We start from the raw sequence: 14,586 nt of genomic DNA, 5'->3' as shown, positions 1-14,586 counted from the left end.
GTAGAAAGTAGAAACAAACATGCAAATCAAGACCTTTTAGACTTGTTGAAGGTAACTCTTATATGTTCTTCAACATTTAACTTTCAAAAGTTTATAATCTTAAGTGTTCTTGGCCTCGCACCTCACCTTTAAATTCTGTGTCGAGGTTTTAAGACTTTAGGTACTCTATAAACGATTTGATTCAAATAGGTCTCGTTCATGAAGTCCAAATTTTTACTAACATTGCCATATGTTGCAGCATCCAAAGAGAATATATACACATGGACGTAATAGAAATTTCACCTTTAAGGGGATAATGATATTTTTTGTTTCTTCTACGAGAATAGGGGGAGATTTTCAGTTCGGCAAACTTGCAGAGTATCTATGCTTTTTACTATACAACTTGTGGTGCCCCAAAATTTACACCAAAAAACACAATTCATTCAAACTGATGCTCTAAGTTGAAGAACATGGTATTTTTCATGCAAAAAAAAATTGGCACCTAATTTTCCCATGGATTAAGATATATGTATTCGGATTTTGAGTATAGGTTGCATGTCAACAAATAAATTTTTTTATCCTGAAAAGACAAAATTACAATCAAAACTTTTAAAGAAAGAGGACAAAGGATTAGAAAATAATTTTTTTATCAATGTGTTTTAAGTGAAATTTAGTATGAATTTAGGGGTTGTAAAACCAAACTTAATGTGATGTCTATCTTAGCTTCTATGCAGATTTTCTCAAATGTCAATAAAGAATAATAACACTTATACATACATTTAGATTAGAACTTGTAGAATATGATTGATGCACGTTAAATTGAATATCTCTTTTTTCTTTTTTTTTTTTTTTGTTAAGGAAATGGAAAATTTCATGTGCCATAAAATGGAAAACTTCATACACTTCAAATTGGATTGAAGCATCTCAAAATTGTCTTTTTTTGTTACTTATCAAAATTTAGAACTATGATTGTATGACAATCATTCCAACCAATCTTTGTAATTCCTTATAATGTATTATCTAACTAACTTATTTGCATTACAAAATACAAATATAAGAAGAAAAAGGAAATACTTTGCTTAGAGGAATGAAAATTGGTCTATTTTAAGCATTCTATAAGTGTTGGATTGCTTGCAATAGTAAAGGTCCTTCTTATATTTAAGCTAAAGCGTGTCACACTCTTTATGCAATCCTTACAAATTAAGTTTTATTTGTTTGAAATTATAAAATGGGTTAGGTAACATTATATTTTTGGAAAAGGAAATTATTCTTGTCATGTCGTCACACATCAGCTGGCTTGCCCCTTTTAGTATTGTAGGGATCTGGTGATTATCTTAGGTCCCCCCACCTCTCCCCTTTGCTTTCTTCTTCCTTCTTTTTTTTTTATAATTTCTATTTTAAATTCAATTGGCTTCATTTTTCATGTTTTAATGTTAGGTTGGAAGTTGGAACCAATTACCAAATAGAATTGGTTGTAAAGATTTTGATGAGCATTTTTAACACATAATGACGATAACATTTTATATAAAGATAGTAAGTCTAAGGATTTCTTAAACGAGTTTGGATCACCTCTTTATCGATAAAGTACTATGTGCTTGTTAAATGTTTTTTCATCATGCTTATTGTACATATTGTGCAGAGACCCCAAAAAGTTAAATATATGATATTTGTCCAATTTATCACTGGAAATAGTTAAATCATTGTTTATTTTAAAAAATATTCCTATAATAAATAGTGTTTAAAAGGTTTTCAATGACAAATTGAACAAATATACCTAATGAAAATTCAATTTTGGGTTTTCTGTGCTTTTTAAACATAAAGTGAGGTGTCAATGCTTTAAGACCTTTATTTTGGAGAATCAGTGCAATTTGCTCAATAATTTAAAACTATGACTTCTAATAGATTTTACATGGCTCTATAGTAATATGAGTGGTGAAAACATATAAGATGAGTGGTACAAACAGGTAAATTAGAATCGTCTTTAAAACTTAAAATAAGGGGCATGACCTGAATGCTGCATATTAAAATGTGCATATTTGCTGCCAACAGTCAAGATCAAAATCTCAATAGTCTTGTCTCATAGGTGGTTGAAAGCAAAACGAATTGTCGACCGTGGGCATCAGAGTCTTTCACATTTAATACAGAACATTGAAGTTAAATAGTAAAATCAATCGTATTTATAACTGATTTGGGGTTGTAAAAAAAAAATAATAAAACTAAAAAAATATAAATGGCCAATAAAATCGTTTGGTCACACCGCATTAATGTGTTCTAATTTTACTCAAAAAAGAAAATAAATTAAATTAATGTTAAACTTGTCGGTTGGACGGTTTTCTTTGTCGGAACGTTCTCCTTAAAGTTGCATTGCCACGTATCGTCGCCGTGGAAAAATCAAAGCAGGTCCGAAGCCAGATGAGGATATCAGATCAAAGGGTCAGAAACATCGAATTTGGAGAAAACGGACAAGCACTGGATCAGATCCCTCCGACACAGTCACCGACCTCCGTGGGGCCATTTTAACTTCCACGAAATGACTGAAATGACCGATCTGCCACCCCTCCCCTATATGGGTATTATCAAAAAGGGCTTTCAAATGGATAACCAATAATGTTTCAATGAATAGCTCAGATGGAGCCAAGTCAGATAAATGGGATTGCATGTTTTGGTTCTCCGATTCGTCCAAAGTCAAGAAGAACCGATTTGGTTTATAATTTGGACCGGTTTCCCCCACTTGATGACTTGATTTGGTTATTTATAATCTCTTAGTGAAGAAGTCGTGGATTCGATTCTCGTTGAGGCATATTAATATTCTCATCCCCGGCTGAATAAAGCTCCTTTGTACAAAAAAAAAGAGAGTTTATTATGTGTGGATCCCTTAATGAACTACAAATTAATGTTGGATCCCGTTAGCGCAATATATTATGTGTGGGTCCTAATTAGAATAATGTCGTTAGTCACCATTAGTTTATGATCCACTAAATGGACCCTCACGTCAAAAACTCTACATAAAATTAAGAGGTAGAGGATGTATATCCTATTAAATGAGAGATAGTAAATATAATTTAATACCCTTGGAATATACTAGCTATCGATATCGACTATCATGAATGACAATGGGCATCATTCCATTGATACTTGAGAGAGGTTACCAAAAAAAAAAAAAAAAGGAGGTGACAAAAGCATTTTGCATGATAATGATGGTTGATTAATATAGCTATCTACCATTCCCAACTAAATATTTGCTTCTCAAGACTTCAAAGCTTCATCTTTAATGAAGATAATGATTTATTTCTTTTAGTGAATGTGTTACTAGTATAATGTCATGTAGAGGCAAAAAGACCATAGAGGCCTTGGGTTGAAAACCTCAGTTTCCTCCCTTGGGCCAAGAACCCTTAGTCTGGATTGGAACCAAATATTTCTAGTGGATTGGAACCAAATAGATAATTTGACATTATGTTGGGTAGATATGCCATTTTGATGTATTTTTCCTTCAATTATTGTGCTGATTTTTACTTCAAATATTTTTTATCACATAAAAGTTTCTTTATAAAGATCGATATTAGCCTAATACCATAAATAATATCTTGAAGAAATGTAAGAGACAAGAACGTTGGCTCTTCACGTGGTTTTTTTCTCCCCTTTGAATGGGAAACATCAAATACATATTTCATAATCAATAACAATTCTTCAAATGATGAGTAGAACTGAACTCCACGAATTATGAGGCTAATACGAGGAACTCATGGGATCCCCTAGAGGAGTATACTACAACTTTGTTTCGAACCTGGACCAAAATGATATGCCATTGTAAGATCAAATCTTAACAAATTAACAATAAAATATATTCAAGACTGACCATGATAACCTTTTAACTGTGAAAACTGATACAATAATATATAGTTGTAGTAGAAGAAAACTAATTTATCCTCCGTCACTGCATTCCTAATGCAAAATAAATGATAATAGCCGATAGTGTTCATCTTTCTTTTCAGCCATTGTAATCAATCGCCAAAACTTACCCAATACACCAAAGACGACGGAAGTCCACGTAGTCTAACTTCATTGGAAAAATATCCTTTGTTGTGTACATCTCTTTGCTGTGCATGGCAATGCACCACCATGAGACAACATGTGTAATGTACCAAATATAAAACGAAGGCAGCCTTTAGAATGATTTTTATTTTTACCCAAACAAATAGAAATGACACAATTTATACAGCATATTTCTATTTAAAAAGAGTGGAAAACACATCAAAAGTTAAAAACCATTAGTTCCAACCATATAAAAACAAAACAAAAGAAAATCGATAAATGATATTATTAATTTATTAATTAGGGTCAAAGATTAAAACCCTCTAAGATTTGATCTAGTTTTGTATATTCTCATTTGTCAAAGACACCACCTTCTAGACTTTTTACAAGAGCTTCGCACCTCCGGACCGGATTTTCTAAAACCAGACCGAACCGGTTGGGGCTTATTGGGAATCGTGAAGAAAACATTAAGGGTATAAAAGGTATATCAAACGACGGTCGGTAAATTCTGATCGTTTTATTTTTTTTGGTATTGAATTCTGGTCGTTAATGGAAGCTTAAGAAAACGTAAAAGAAAAACCCTTTCGGCCTTTCATAATTAAATTATTGAAAAAACCCGTCGCGTTCTTTTATTGTTGTGCGAGAGGGAGAGCGTGGTGAGTTGTGAAAATGACTTCGTAATGCAGAAAAACATATCCTGACCAACTACTCTATCAACTCCCCAGGATTTTGAGAGAAGAAAAATTTTTGAGGGGAGAAGTAGTGAAGAAGGAGAAGCAAGGGAAAAACTGGTTTGCAGTGATTGGAATAGGTTCTTGTCATCTCAGCTTCTCAGTTCCCACTGGTGAGTTATTGTTGTGCTTATCGTGGCGTTTTCTTCTTCTGTCGGTTGTTACCTCCATTGATTTACTGTTCGTCTTGCTATTTTTAGAGCATACCAGCGGTAGTATTCTAGTCTGTAGGGTTGATAGAGAAAATTTGTTTTTCTGGGTTTTTGTGGGATTCATTTGGCTTGTGCTTATAATATTTATCTGGGTGGTTTAATTTGTGAAGTGATGAGGGGTTGGTTCAGAGTAAAGGGTTTTGTTCTGATCTTCAATTATAGTTGGTTGTCATCTGTTGAGATTGTCTTTACCATGCTGCTTGAGTGCTTGTTTATTTGGAGAGTATTTAGCTTTTGATGTAGTTAGTTCAACTGAAATATGTATTGGATTTATTCTTCCATATTCTGTATGGGTTGTCTGAAAACCGTGAAGGTGGATTTATGGTTATGATGATTCTGGCTGGGAGTATTCTGGATTTAGATTTCGGTGAAACAGTTTTCGGAAAGAATGGGAAATTCGTAACTTCCTTTTGTTGGTGTTTCTTTATATACATGTATCCCCCTGCGCCCCGCCCCCCCCCCTCCTTTTTCTCCAGACTCCCTTATAAAAGTTGATGGTATTTTTCTTCCCCACTTCCTTTCCCGCTGATAATTGGAAGGTTTGTTCAGATTTAGCTGTTGCAAATTTCAATAAAATGAATTTACTCCCCTAAACAGTGCATGGTCAACTAATTCCTCTTCAGATGGCTGCATTCCTGATAAGGGAGCCACCTGAGTGTTGGAATGACGAGGAATAAATCAGGGTGAATTTTGTTTGGCATTGCCATAACCATATCCAGAGTGTTAATTCAATCCTCCAACCCATGTACGAAAGTCTTTTCATTATAAGATTTGGTGAGGGAGGGTGGATCTGATAAAACCATTCACGACCCAGATACACTATATATGGTATGCTACTGTGGATGATCAAACTTCTGCCGCAGAGTTGGCTTCAGTATAGTATACAACTTCTATCACTGAATCATCTAGGGCTTTAAAGTAGGAAGATTGAGGGAGGGAAAAAGAGGTAGTTTCATGTACAATTGAAGGTTATGGTTATTGCTTTACCTTATTAGTGAATTACGATATTTACATTGTTTATTTAAGAAGGTTGAGCAGTCCTAGCAGAGAATGAACATTATGGATATGAGGACCTTTCCATTTAGAGTTGAAAACACAATTATCCTTTAATACACCATGCATTATCAACTCTTCATGTCTAAACTCACTTCCCAACCCAGTACAGTCAAACTTGATATGTAAGGGCTGTTGGGCATAGTTACGTCTAAACTGTCCCATGCTATCCTGTCCTTACCTGAGTTTGTAATTACCTTATTTGTGGGCTTCTTCCTTTCGGTCCTTCCTTCTTGGTGCTTTGATTGTTCATTTGAACCTTTTGGGTTATCCCCATTTTGTACGAAGTATTCTTAGGAAAGTTTCACTAGATGTGTATGTTTGGGCCCTATACTGCATCTATGAAGTGTTTAAGTGACAATTCTGAGTTGGTAGGTGATATGTCTGATACTGGGAAGAATGTAATGGAAACAAGAAATGGATAATTTTTCTTTTTCTGTTGTTATAAGGTTAATTACATCTTTCTCTTCTTGAAGCAGGTGAACTGAAAGCTGGAAGAAGAACAGAGGACCTCAGCATACTGAATTTTAATTGGCTCCAAAATAAATGGAACAGAGTACTAACTTTTCTTCTTTCATAAAAGTTGATCATCTCTCATACAAAGTATAAGTGGTTTAATTTGAAAAAAGGGGATAGAGTATCAACATTTACAGCTGGTTGCTTTGATTCATGATATTGTTTGATTGGTATATGAAATCTAAGATTGTTGGACATGTGTGTGCCTGGAGTTTTCTTTCTCTTCATGTTCTGTTTTTTTACTTTTGAAGTATTGGTCATGGAATTTTTTTGTATGTTATTGATTTCTCTTGTTTTTGGGTAGCTAAGGTATTTTGAGCTTATAAATTTGCTTGGCATTGAACTGGGTCCTACTAGCTTGAATTGCGTTTCTTATACTTAGTCTTGATTTCTACTTTTCTTTTCTTTTTGGTTTTTAGAAGTTAATGTTGACTTTGCATCTATTTATGTCGCATCTCTTTTTGAAAATGTGCAGAAAACTTGTAAATTTGCATTTATGAGGTTATCAAGTGTTTTTAGTTGCATTCTGAACTAGACCAAGATCTTGCAAATCCAAGTTGATAGGGGAGCTATTGATGAAATACCAAATGGGACAACGATGCAGGTTTTGTCTAGAAATGTTTTGGCTAGACTTAGTTCTCAAGACTGATAACCGATCCATTGGATAGAACGCTGCAGGGAGGTTAGAATTCATTAAGTGTGGGCCATAGCTTTCAAACTTGCAATATTGCATAATTATATCATTAAACTGTTGGCAGCACACATCTGATACCATGGCCTCTAGATGATAGAGGGATACTCAAGCACTTATCCTGATGTAAAATCAGAGTTTATTAAAAATTGTTGTTGTTTGTCACATTCATGGTGCCAAGGGGGTTCATGTGGGTTTTCTTGTGTGACAAGTGAAAGGATATTGGGAAAAGGAAAAGGAATATTGCCTATGGATTTCAGGTTAGTTGCATCCTCGATTTCTCCTTGTGTGCTTTTGCCCAGGTAGGGGGACAATGGTTATGGTTCTGCCAATTTAGTTGAAGTTTTCATGAATTAATTAAAACTGTTGAATTCAGCTGAACCTTGTTATGCTGTTTTTTTCGCTGCAACTTTATGGTGGGTGGTTCGATTATACAACCTCTGCAATTTTATCTGAGACCTCTATGTGGGACTTGGGAGTGAATAGATCTTGGTTTGCAGTCAGTAAGTAACCCATACTTCACTTTCACCTGTGCTTTATTATGAGAAGAGATAATGATGTAGCTGTTGGATGCTGCGGTTTCGTCCCTCCCTCCCTCCGTTAGCAGATGACTACTGAATATCCATCTCCTGGGGAAGTGCTTTGTCATTGTTGCTGCTAGGATATTTTGGATTGCAGTTGCTTTTGCTTGCTTACTATTTTTAATTGTTGCTATCTACTTCTTGAGGAGGTTCATGGAAAAATATAGAGACAACAAAAAGGATCTCCGTATGGTCATTATGGACATGGAAAAGCCCTATGACTGAGTCCCTGGAGATTAAATCAGGCATTTTGTGGTGAGAGGAGGGGTGTTGAGTACAAATGTGGTTGTCATTAAGACATTTGAGGGTGTGGTGGCTAGTTTGAGATCAGTGGTAGGCTCAGACAATAAATTTCCCGTAATGATTGGATTACATCAATGATTAGCCTTAAGCCCTAATCTATTTGTGCTTATCATGGATGACCTAACCAAAAACATCCAGGAGAATGACCTATGGAACATGTTTTTTGTGTACACTAGCCTTTTGGTGTATGAGACAAAGTTGTGATTGATACTTAGGGTTATGGTGATCAACCTGAAAAACAGGTTGTTTCATGATTACTAAGACGAAGACAAGCGTTTGATGTGTAGGTTTAGCTGTAATATGATGGACACCTACATGGTGTTAACTGAAGAAAGAGAAATACTGTAAACTGCCTATTTTAGCTATCTGAGGTCAATCTTAAATAAAGAAGGTGACCAACAAAAAAAAGAAAAAAGAAAATTGATGTTTCATAGAGAATTGAAGTGAAGTGTGTGAAGCAGGGAGGTGAGTCCAGATTATTATGTGATTGAATTTGGCGCATTCCTTAAAGCTTGGGGCAAGTTCTATAGGACGATCACTATGATGTTTGAGGCAGAATTTTGAGTGTCACATTGTGAAGCTGGTGTGACATAGATGACAGTGTTAAGATGGATATGTGGAAAAACTAGAAAGGAAAATGTACAGAATGATCATATATCTGAGAAATTGGTTTAGATGGGTTATGGTCATGTTCATGTTCAACAGAGGCTTAAGGATGCCTCATCAAATAGGAGTGGTAGGATCCCAATTGAAGGAGCCAAAAGAACTAAGGACAGGCCTAAAATGACTGTAGGAGAATTTGTAAAGAAGGACAAGTATAGGTCTGGTTCCAAGTACGACCTTGGATAGAGCCCACTAGAAGGTAAATATCCGGGTACTGGACCAACATTTAGCTGAGGTTCTCCAGGCTTTCTGCAGTGTGCTTTTCTCCTGTTGCTTCCACTTCCACTTCCACCTCCACTTTTTATTTTATTTTATTGTTTATTATTTTTACTCATCCCATTAAGTTTGGATAAGGCTGAGTTTGCTGTTGTTGTTGCTGCTGATGGTTATGCTGTATTTATTCAACATGAGATGAGCTTGAGTTGATATTGCTGTTGTTCTTTATGTGCTCACTGACATGTATAACTGCAATTTGTGTTCAAGATCTATAATGTTTTTAATAGTTATTTTTGTGGTTCCAAGCTGGACTGTTTGTCAAGGGACAAGGGCAGAACTGGAAGGGGAGATTCCCTTCTTGGGATTGATGCTAAGTTGAGGGGGATTATTAAGTTGTTTCAGCGTACTGTGAGGGTATTATTCCCGTAGAGTGATGCGTTAATTTTTCATGCTTGGGGGGGAGGGGGTTTGGTCCTTGTGTTACATATTTGGTTTATGTCTCTCCTTTACAAATTGCAAGTATGTTCTGAAATCCAAGCAAGTTTTCTACTTTGATTGCACTTAATATTATTGTTTAGCTAACATTGTGAATAGAGGTAGATGTGTATAAGTGTATTCTGTCATGGATCAGCTCTCTTCTCCTTTCATCGTTTCTCTCCTCTTCCCCTCTCTTTGCCCAATTGCATGAACTGTTTCCAAGTTTTGGGATTGTTATTGTGGTCAACGGGCAATCAGCTTCCTTTGCAGAACTTTCTCCAAAAGTGATTGATCATCCTCCTCTCGTTTGAAAATTATTAGGACCCCTTGCTCATCCGTGCATGATGCAAGTCAACTCCACATTCTGAAGTACAACAGCAAGGAAAATGTCATCACTTAAAATATGAACGAGCCTGTGTACCATAGTCTCATGGACCTAGTCAATTGGGTGAACACAAGCAGAGCCCCCGGTGGCGGGGGGGTGGGGTGGGGGTGGGTGGAATTTTATGCAGCCTCACCCAGCAACTTTGCTGAGAGGCTGTTAAGTACCTTGACCTCATGCTGCAACTGTGATCCACTGAACATTGCTTCAAGGCCCCCTACGTGGTGGCTAGGAGTAAGCCACAAAAGTGAAAGGAGCGAGTCATACAAAGACACAAAATGCTAGGGAGTCAAATTACTTTCATTTACTGCGTGAAATGTGTAGTAGATTGGCCTCAGGCAACCAGTGTAGGGGTACGCAACAAAATGCTACATCCCTTGCAAACTGTTGCTCCCTATAAGGTATTTTTAATTCTCTTTACGGATTTTCCAAAGCAGACATAATCCCTGGAAAATCATACTTGTTACAATTTAATTACAGAAATGTCGTTAGGCAAAACCCCCATGCCATGGCTTGCCATCAAGGCCTGACTCAACTGTAGGCCAGACGAAACAAAATTGGATACAAGGGTCGTGACAATAGGGCCAAGTAGCCACAGGCTGGGCCATCTCAATCCGGCCAACACTCAAAGCTGGGGATTGCTTTACTTGGACGACTAGTTACTTTTAATTGTTAGTTTGATTACTGTTTTATTTTCAGTTAGTATTGCCTTCTGTGTTAGTGCTGTGTTACTCAGCTAAGTCCTTGTAAATTGTAATTACACGGTGAACAAGTATAGTTTCCCGTTGCTCTGAAATTAGGAAGTTATAAGCTAAAAAATATAATGGACTGGCTGGTTCTCCCCCTTGATTTCAATTAAGTTAATTGTTATTTGGTTTGTATAATGACAGTCCATGAATGGCTGTGTTGTGAGAGACCTAGAATGTGATACCCAAGTCTGAGATAGCCATGTCCTCCTCTTTTATTCCTCCTTCAATCCCCGTTCGCAACTCTGATCTAATTCTCTGAGCATTTCTGAGATTAACCAAGACCATTAGGAGCTTGTGTACCCATCTCCTGAGATGTCCATTAAAGTTTCAAAATGGCTCCTTTTATACTTCCTGATCTTAGAAGGTTTTCCAGACCTGTGATTTTTTTTTTCCGTTGATCCTGCAGCTACTTAGATTACTTAGATTCAGCAACCAGGGGACGACTGTGACTGATATTGGGACTTCGCTCCTCATCTGAAGACCTTTACTCAACAGTAATAGGCCTGTTCTAAGTCCTTCTGAATGTGATCACAAAGATCTATTAGTACCCTTCCTGTGGATTGTTTTCCTCTTAAGGTTTCTTATGAAACTTCATCACATCAGATCAGCTTCTCCAACCAATTGTAGGTGCTATCTGGAGGACTGATTCAATGTACAACTACCTCCAGTTGATATTTATTTGGTGGGCATCTGATGGCTGGGTTTGTTTATCTCCAGTAAATTAGCTTTCTGCATCCGTGATCCTATAATATCTCAGAGTAGTTTTCTACAATTGCGGATACCAATAGTGATCCTTATTTGGCTTTTGAAAATGTTGGGAGCTGAACATGCTTCTATTTCTGTTGGTGGTTGGTACTTTCCCCTCCTAATTTAGTTTCATCACATCTCATTTCTTTACTTTACTAGGATAATCTGTAATTTGTCCAAGCACACTTGAAGTTTTGCACCTCCTTATTCCCATCTTATCCTTCTCCCAAACCTGTCCTTGTACACTTACAACTTTTACCAGCCTTGTAATTGGTTATCTTCACTTTCTGTAACTTGTCATTGTTCCATGATGCCAACAGTTCTCTCTTTTTTCAAATGTCTCCTGATCCCAGAGCACATTTGAAGACCCCCCCCCTTTTCTCTGTTCCCACAGCCAGGTCTTCATTCCAACTTTAAATCCTGAATTACGTCTAAGCTCTTCTTAGTTTCAAATTGATGTTCCATTTATGGATGGTCTTACACTGTGTGGCATCTAGAAGCTGTATGTGCCACATCCTTTGTTTCTGTTTCCTTATACAGTATTCGATGTTAAATATTATGCATCAAGGGAAGTCATACTCACATGGCACATCTATATGTCTATGTTCTGGCAATATCTTTTACTGGGTGTCCATGGTCCAAGATTGCCCCTGTATACCTAGCTTGAGCTGGTCTGGGTCAGCGTGCTCCCAGAATCAAGGTCTGATATTTAAATGGCTTGGACTTGAGCTGATCTGGGCCATCCTGCTTCTAAAATCAAGGCCTGATATTTAGATGGCTTGGCCTTGATCTTTTGATTCTGGTGAAAATGAGCTGAAGCCTTGACCTAGTGTAGTGATCCTGCTTCATTATAAGGGCTTGAGCTATGCATGGGCTGACCTTGGTTCAGGCCTGGCCCATCCTCTGTATGCCTATTGCTAGTGTCAGGATATCCAAACAAAATTGTGTTTTATTGTTGGACGCAGAAATCGCTGACAATTCTGAACTATTCTATTTGCAGTGAATTCCAACAAGCACTCACAATTGAGTCAGAATTTCTGAAATTTCCGATCATAACGTCAACTGGCATGCAAAACACATGACAAATTAAAATGTTAGTTATATTAGTGACGAGTGGGCCCTTCTTGGTGTGACAGATTCTACCATTCGGGAGATGAAGGGATTAAGAAATGGCCTTGGGTTGGTGGGATCTGTTTTGGATAAGCACCATGAACTTTTGAGGCCATCTGCTTGACATGTTTCAGTAAAAGGTAGTAGTATTGTACAATTTATTGGACATATGATTGGCTGGTGAACTCTTCCTGTCATGTTCTGAAGCAGTTCAAAAATATATGGAGAGAGATATTTGGGCTAATTTGGAATGCTCAGTTGTCTCCCATAGCTTTAATGTGTGTTACTTGTTTGAGTTTGCATATACTGGCGGGATATCCGATTGACCTCCATTTCATTTAGTGTTGGCTTGTCCCCTGCATAATTAATTGAGACTCACAACATTCCACTGCTTACTAATGTATGGTTACCTCTTGGATTTCTATTCTTAACTTTTCTTTGCATCTCATTTGCTTTTTAAGTCTGTCCTCCGTGGCTCATGTTGTGATTTGGATTGCAAGAAAACATGCAATTTACTGGAAGTACTACCATATTGCCAACTACTGCAATTCACCACGGCTTTAGCTTTCCAGTTGCTCTGCAAACACAAACTGTAGTCAAATCTCCTTTATGTTCTTGTTGGGTTTCCCATTTAATTTGTTATCCCTTCTTGGTAAGAATAGTTGTTCCAACAAATTAAGTACTTCTTGTTGCGCATGGCAAGGGAGCTCCATCCTTGGTCCGAAATCTGAAGTCTTCATTGGCCCTATATTGGGGTTGATCTAACAGGACTGATTTATAAAATTCAAAATTACATGATCCACTGACTTTATTGTCCAATGCACCACGACATTGTCAACACCATTGTTCTGGTCAAAACATTGAGTGATTTCTGGGTGCGTGCAGGGCCAACAGAGGAAGTTGTGGATGACGCAAATGGGAAGTATACGCTGCTTAGAGATGCGGAAGTGGGCCAATTGGGGATGTATGACAAACCTCTCCCTTGCTTTGGCTGTGGGATTGGATGGTTTTCGTAAGTACATCTCTCTCAATCTTCCGATTGGGGATATCTGTAGCATGCATATACATAGCATGGTTACCACCCACTCCTCTTTGCAGGTTCTTACTTGGATTTGCATTCCCCTTGATGTGGTACTATGCTACAATTCTCTACTTTGGGAACTATTATCGCAAGGATCCCAGGGAACGAGCAGGCCTTGCTGCTTCTGCAATTGCGGTACTCTCTCTCTCTCTTACTCTCTCTCACACACACACACACACACAACACGTGTATGCACTACGTATCATACTGCTTATTTTTGGGGAAGTTCATGATATAGCTTTCGTTTTTACTTCTTGCATTTCAAAAATACAAGATCAGAAATATTGATCTTTTGTTACCTTTTCAGCTAGTATCTTTGGCTGATATTTGAACTTGATTCATATGGCTGTTTCAGGCCTTGGTATGTTCAATAGTGGTGTTTATCACGGTAGCTGTTCTTATATTCTGATCAGTGGGGCTCTAAATTCGTCATCTGTACATTTCACACTGGGGAGCCTACAAGAGAGACCACATAGTCATTACTGTCATCCTATGATCTTAGAAGCAGCAGCATTAAATAGAGAAAAATGTTGCAAGAAGGTTCACACAACTCAAGAAATACTTGTATTCAAGTTCCTTTATTTTGTAAATGCAAAAAGTGTTCTGTACAATGATGAAAATCCAAGTACTCCCATATGTTAAGATCTACTCATGAGAGCCTTTTGCAGATTGAATTGCAGAAGCTAGCGGGTCAGTCGGCAACAAAATGGGAGTGTGTTAGAAATTGTCATGAAATCACCTGATCTATGTAGATATAGTGTTGGACGGTACTGAAGCTACACCAATTTGTATGATATTATCGATCAAATAGTTGAAATTGCTTTTGTACTTCCATGCAAAAGGAGCACACCCTTTGAAATTAGGACAGTGCGAACTTGAAAAATTAAACTCCTGTAAAAACCAATGCAGCTAGACAAACCAATATTTTATCTAGATCTGCAATTCCATGGGCACCTGGGAATGAAGGATACCAATACCAAAGTTGTTATTGCAAGAAAGATCACTTCAAGAGCGGAAGAGAGAGAAAGATAGAACTACCAGTAACCTTAGTTACCTGTAGGTC

The 14,586-nt window shown here is 37.2% G+C and overlaps 1 protein-coding gene across 1 annotated transcript; it reads left to right on the top strand.

Annotated features, from left to right (window-relative positions):
* Positions 1–4,622: 4,622 nt before the first annotated feature.
* LOC149021559 (large ribosomal subunit protein eL20z-like) lies at positions 4,623–14,570 on the top strand. Its single transcript, XM_089149786.1, has 5 exons — positions 4,623–4,855; positions 6,487–6,563; positions 13,328–13,454; positions 13,541–13,658; positions 13,879–14,570. Exons 2-5 carry the CDS (start codon positions 6,554–6,556, stop codon positions 13,930–13,932), a joined length of 309 nt encoding a protein of 102 aa, XP_089005912.1. The 5' UTR covers positions 4,623–4,855; positions 6,487–6,553; the 3' UTR covers positions 13,933–14,570.
* The last annotated feature ends 16 nt before the right edge of the window (positions 14,571–14,586 follow it).

This window comes from Hakea prostrata, chromosome 3 (assembly GCF_041222555.1).
Source record: "Hakea prostrata isolate BN-2017 chromosome 3, UWA_Hpros_2, whole genome shotgun sequence".
In the NCBI taxonomy this organism is placed as follows: domain Eukaryota; kingdom Viridiplantae; phylum Streptophyta; class Magnoliopsida; order Proteales; family Proteaceae; genus Hakea; species Hakea prostrata.
This window is presented reverse-complemented; position numbering and strand designations above follow the sequence as displayed.

What these genes read in the sequence shown, in the direction of transcription:
- LOC149021559 (XM_089149786.1), top strand. An exon ending in TGTGGGATTGGATGGTTTTC is followed by an intron (nt 13,455 to 13,540) that starts GTAAGTACATCT and finishes TCCTCTTTGCAG; the next exon opens with GTTCTTACTTGGATTTGCAT. An exon ending in TTGCTGCTTCTGCAATTGCG is followed by an intron (nt 13,659 to 13,878) that starts GTACTCTCTCTC and finishes TGGCTGTTTCAG; the next exon opens with GCCTTGGTATGTTCAATAGT.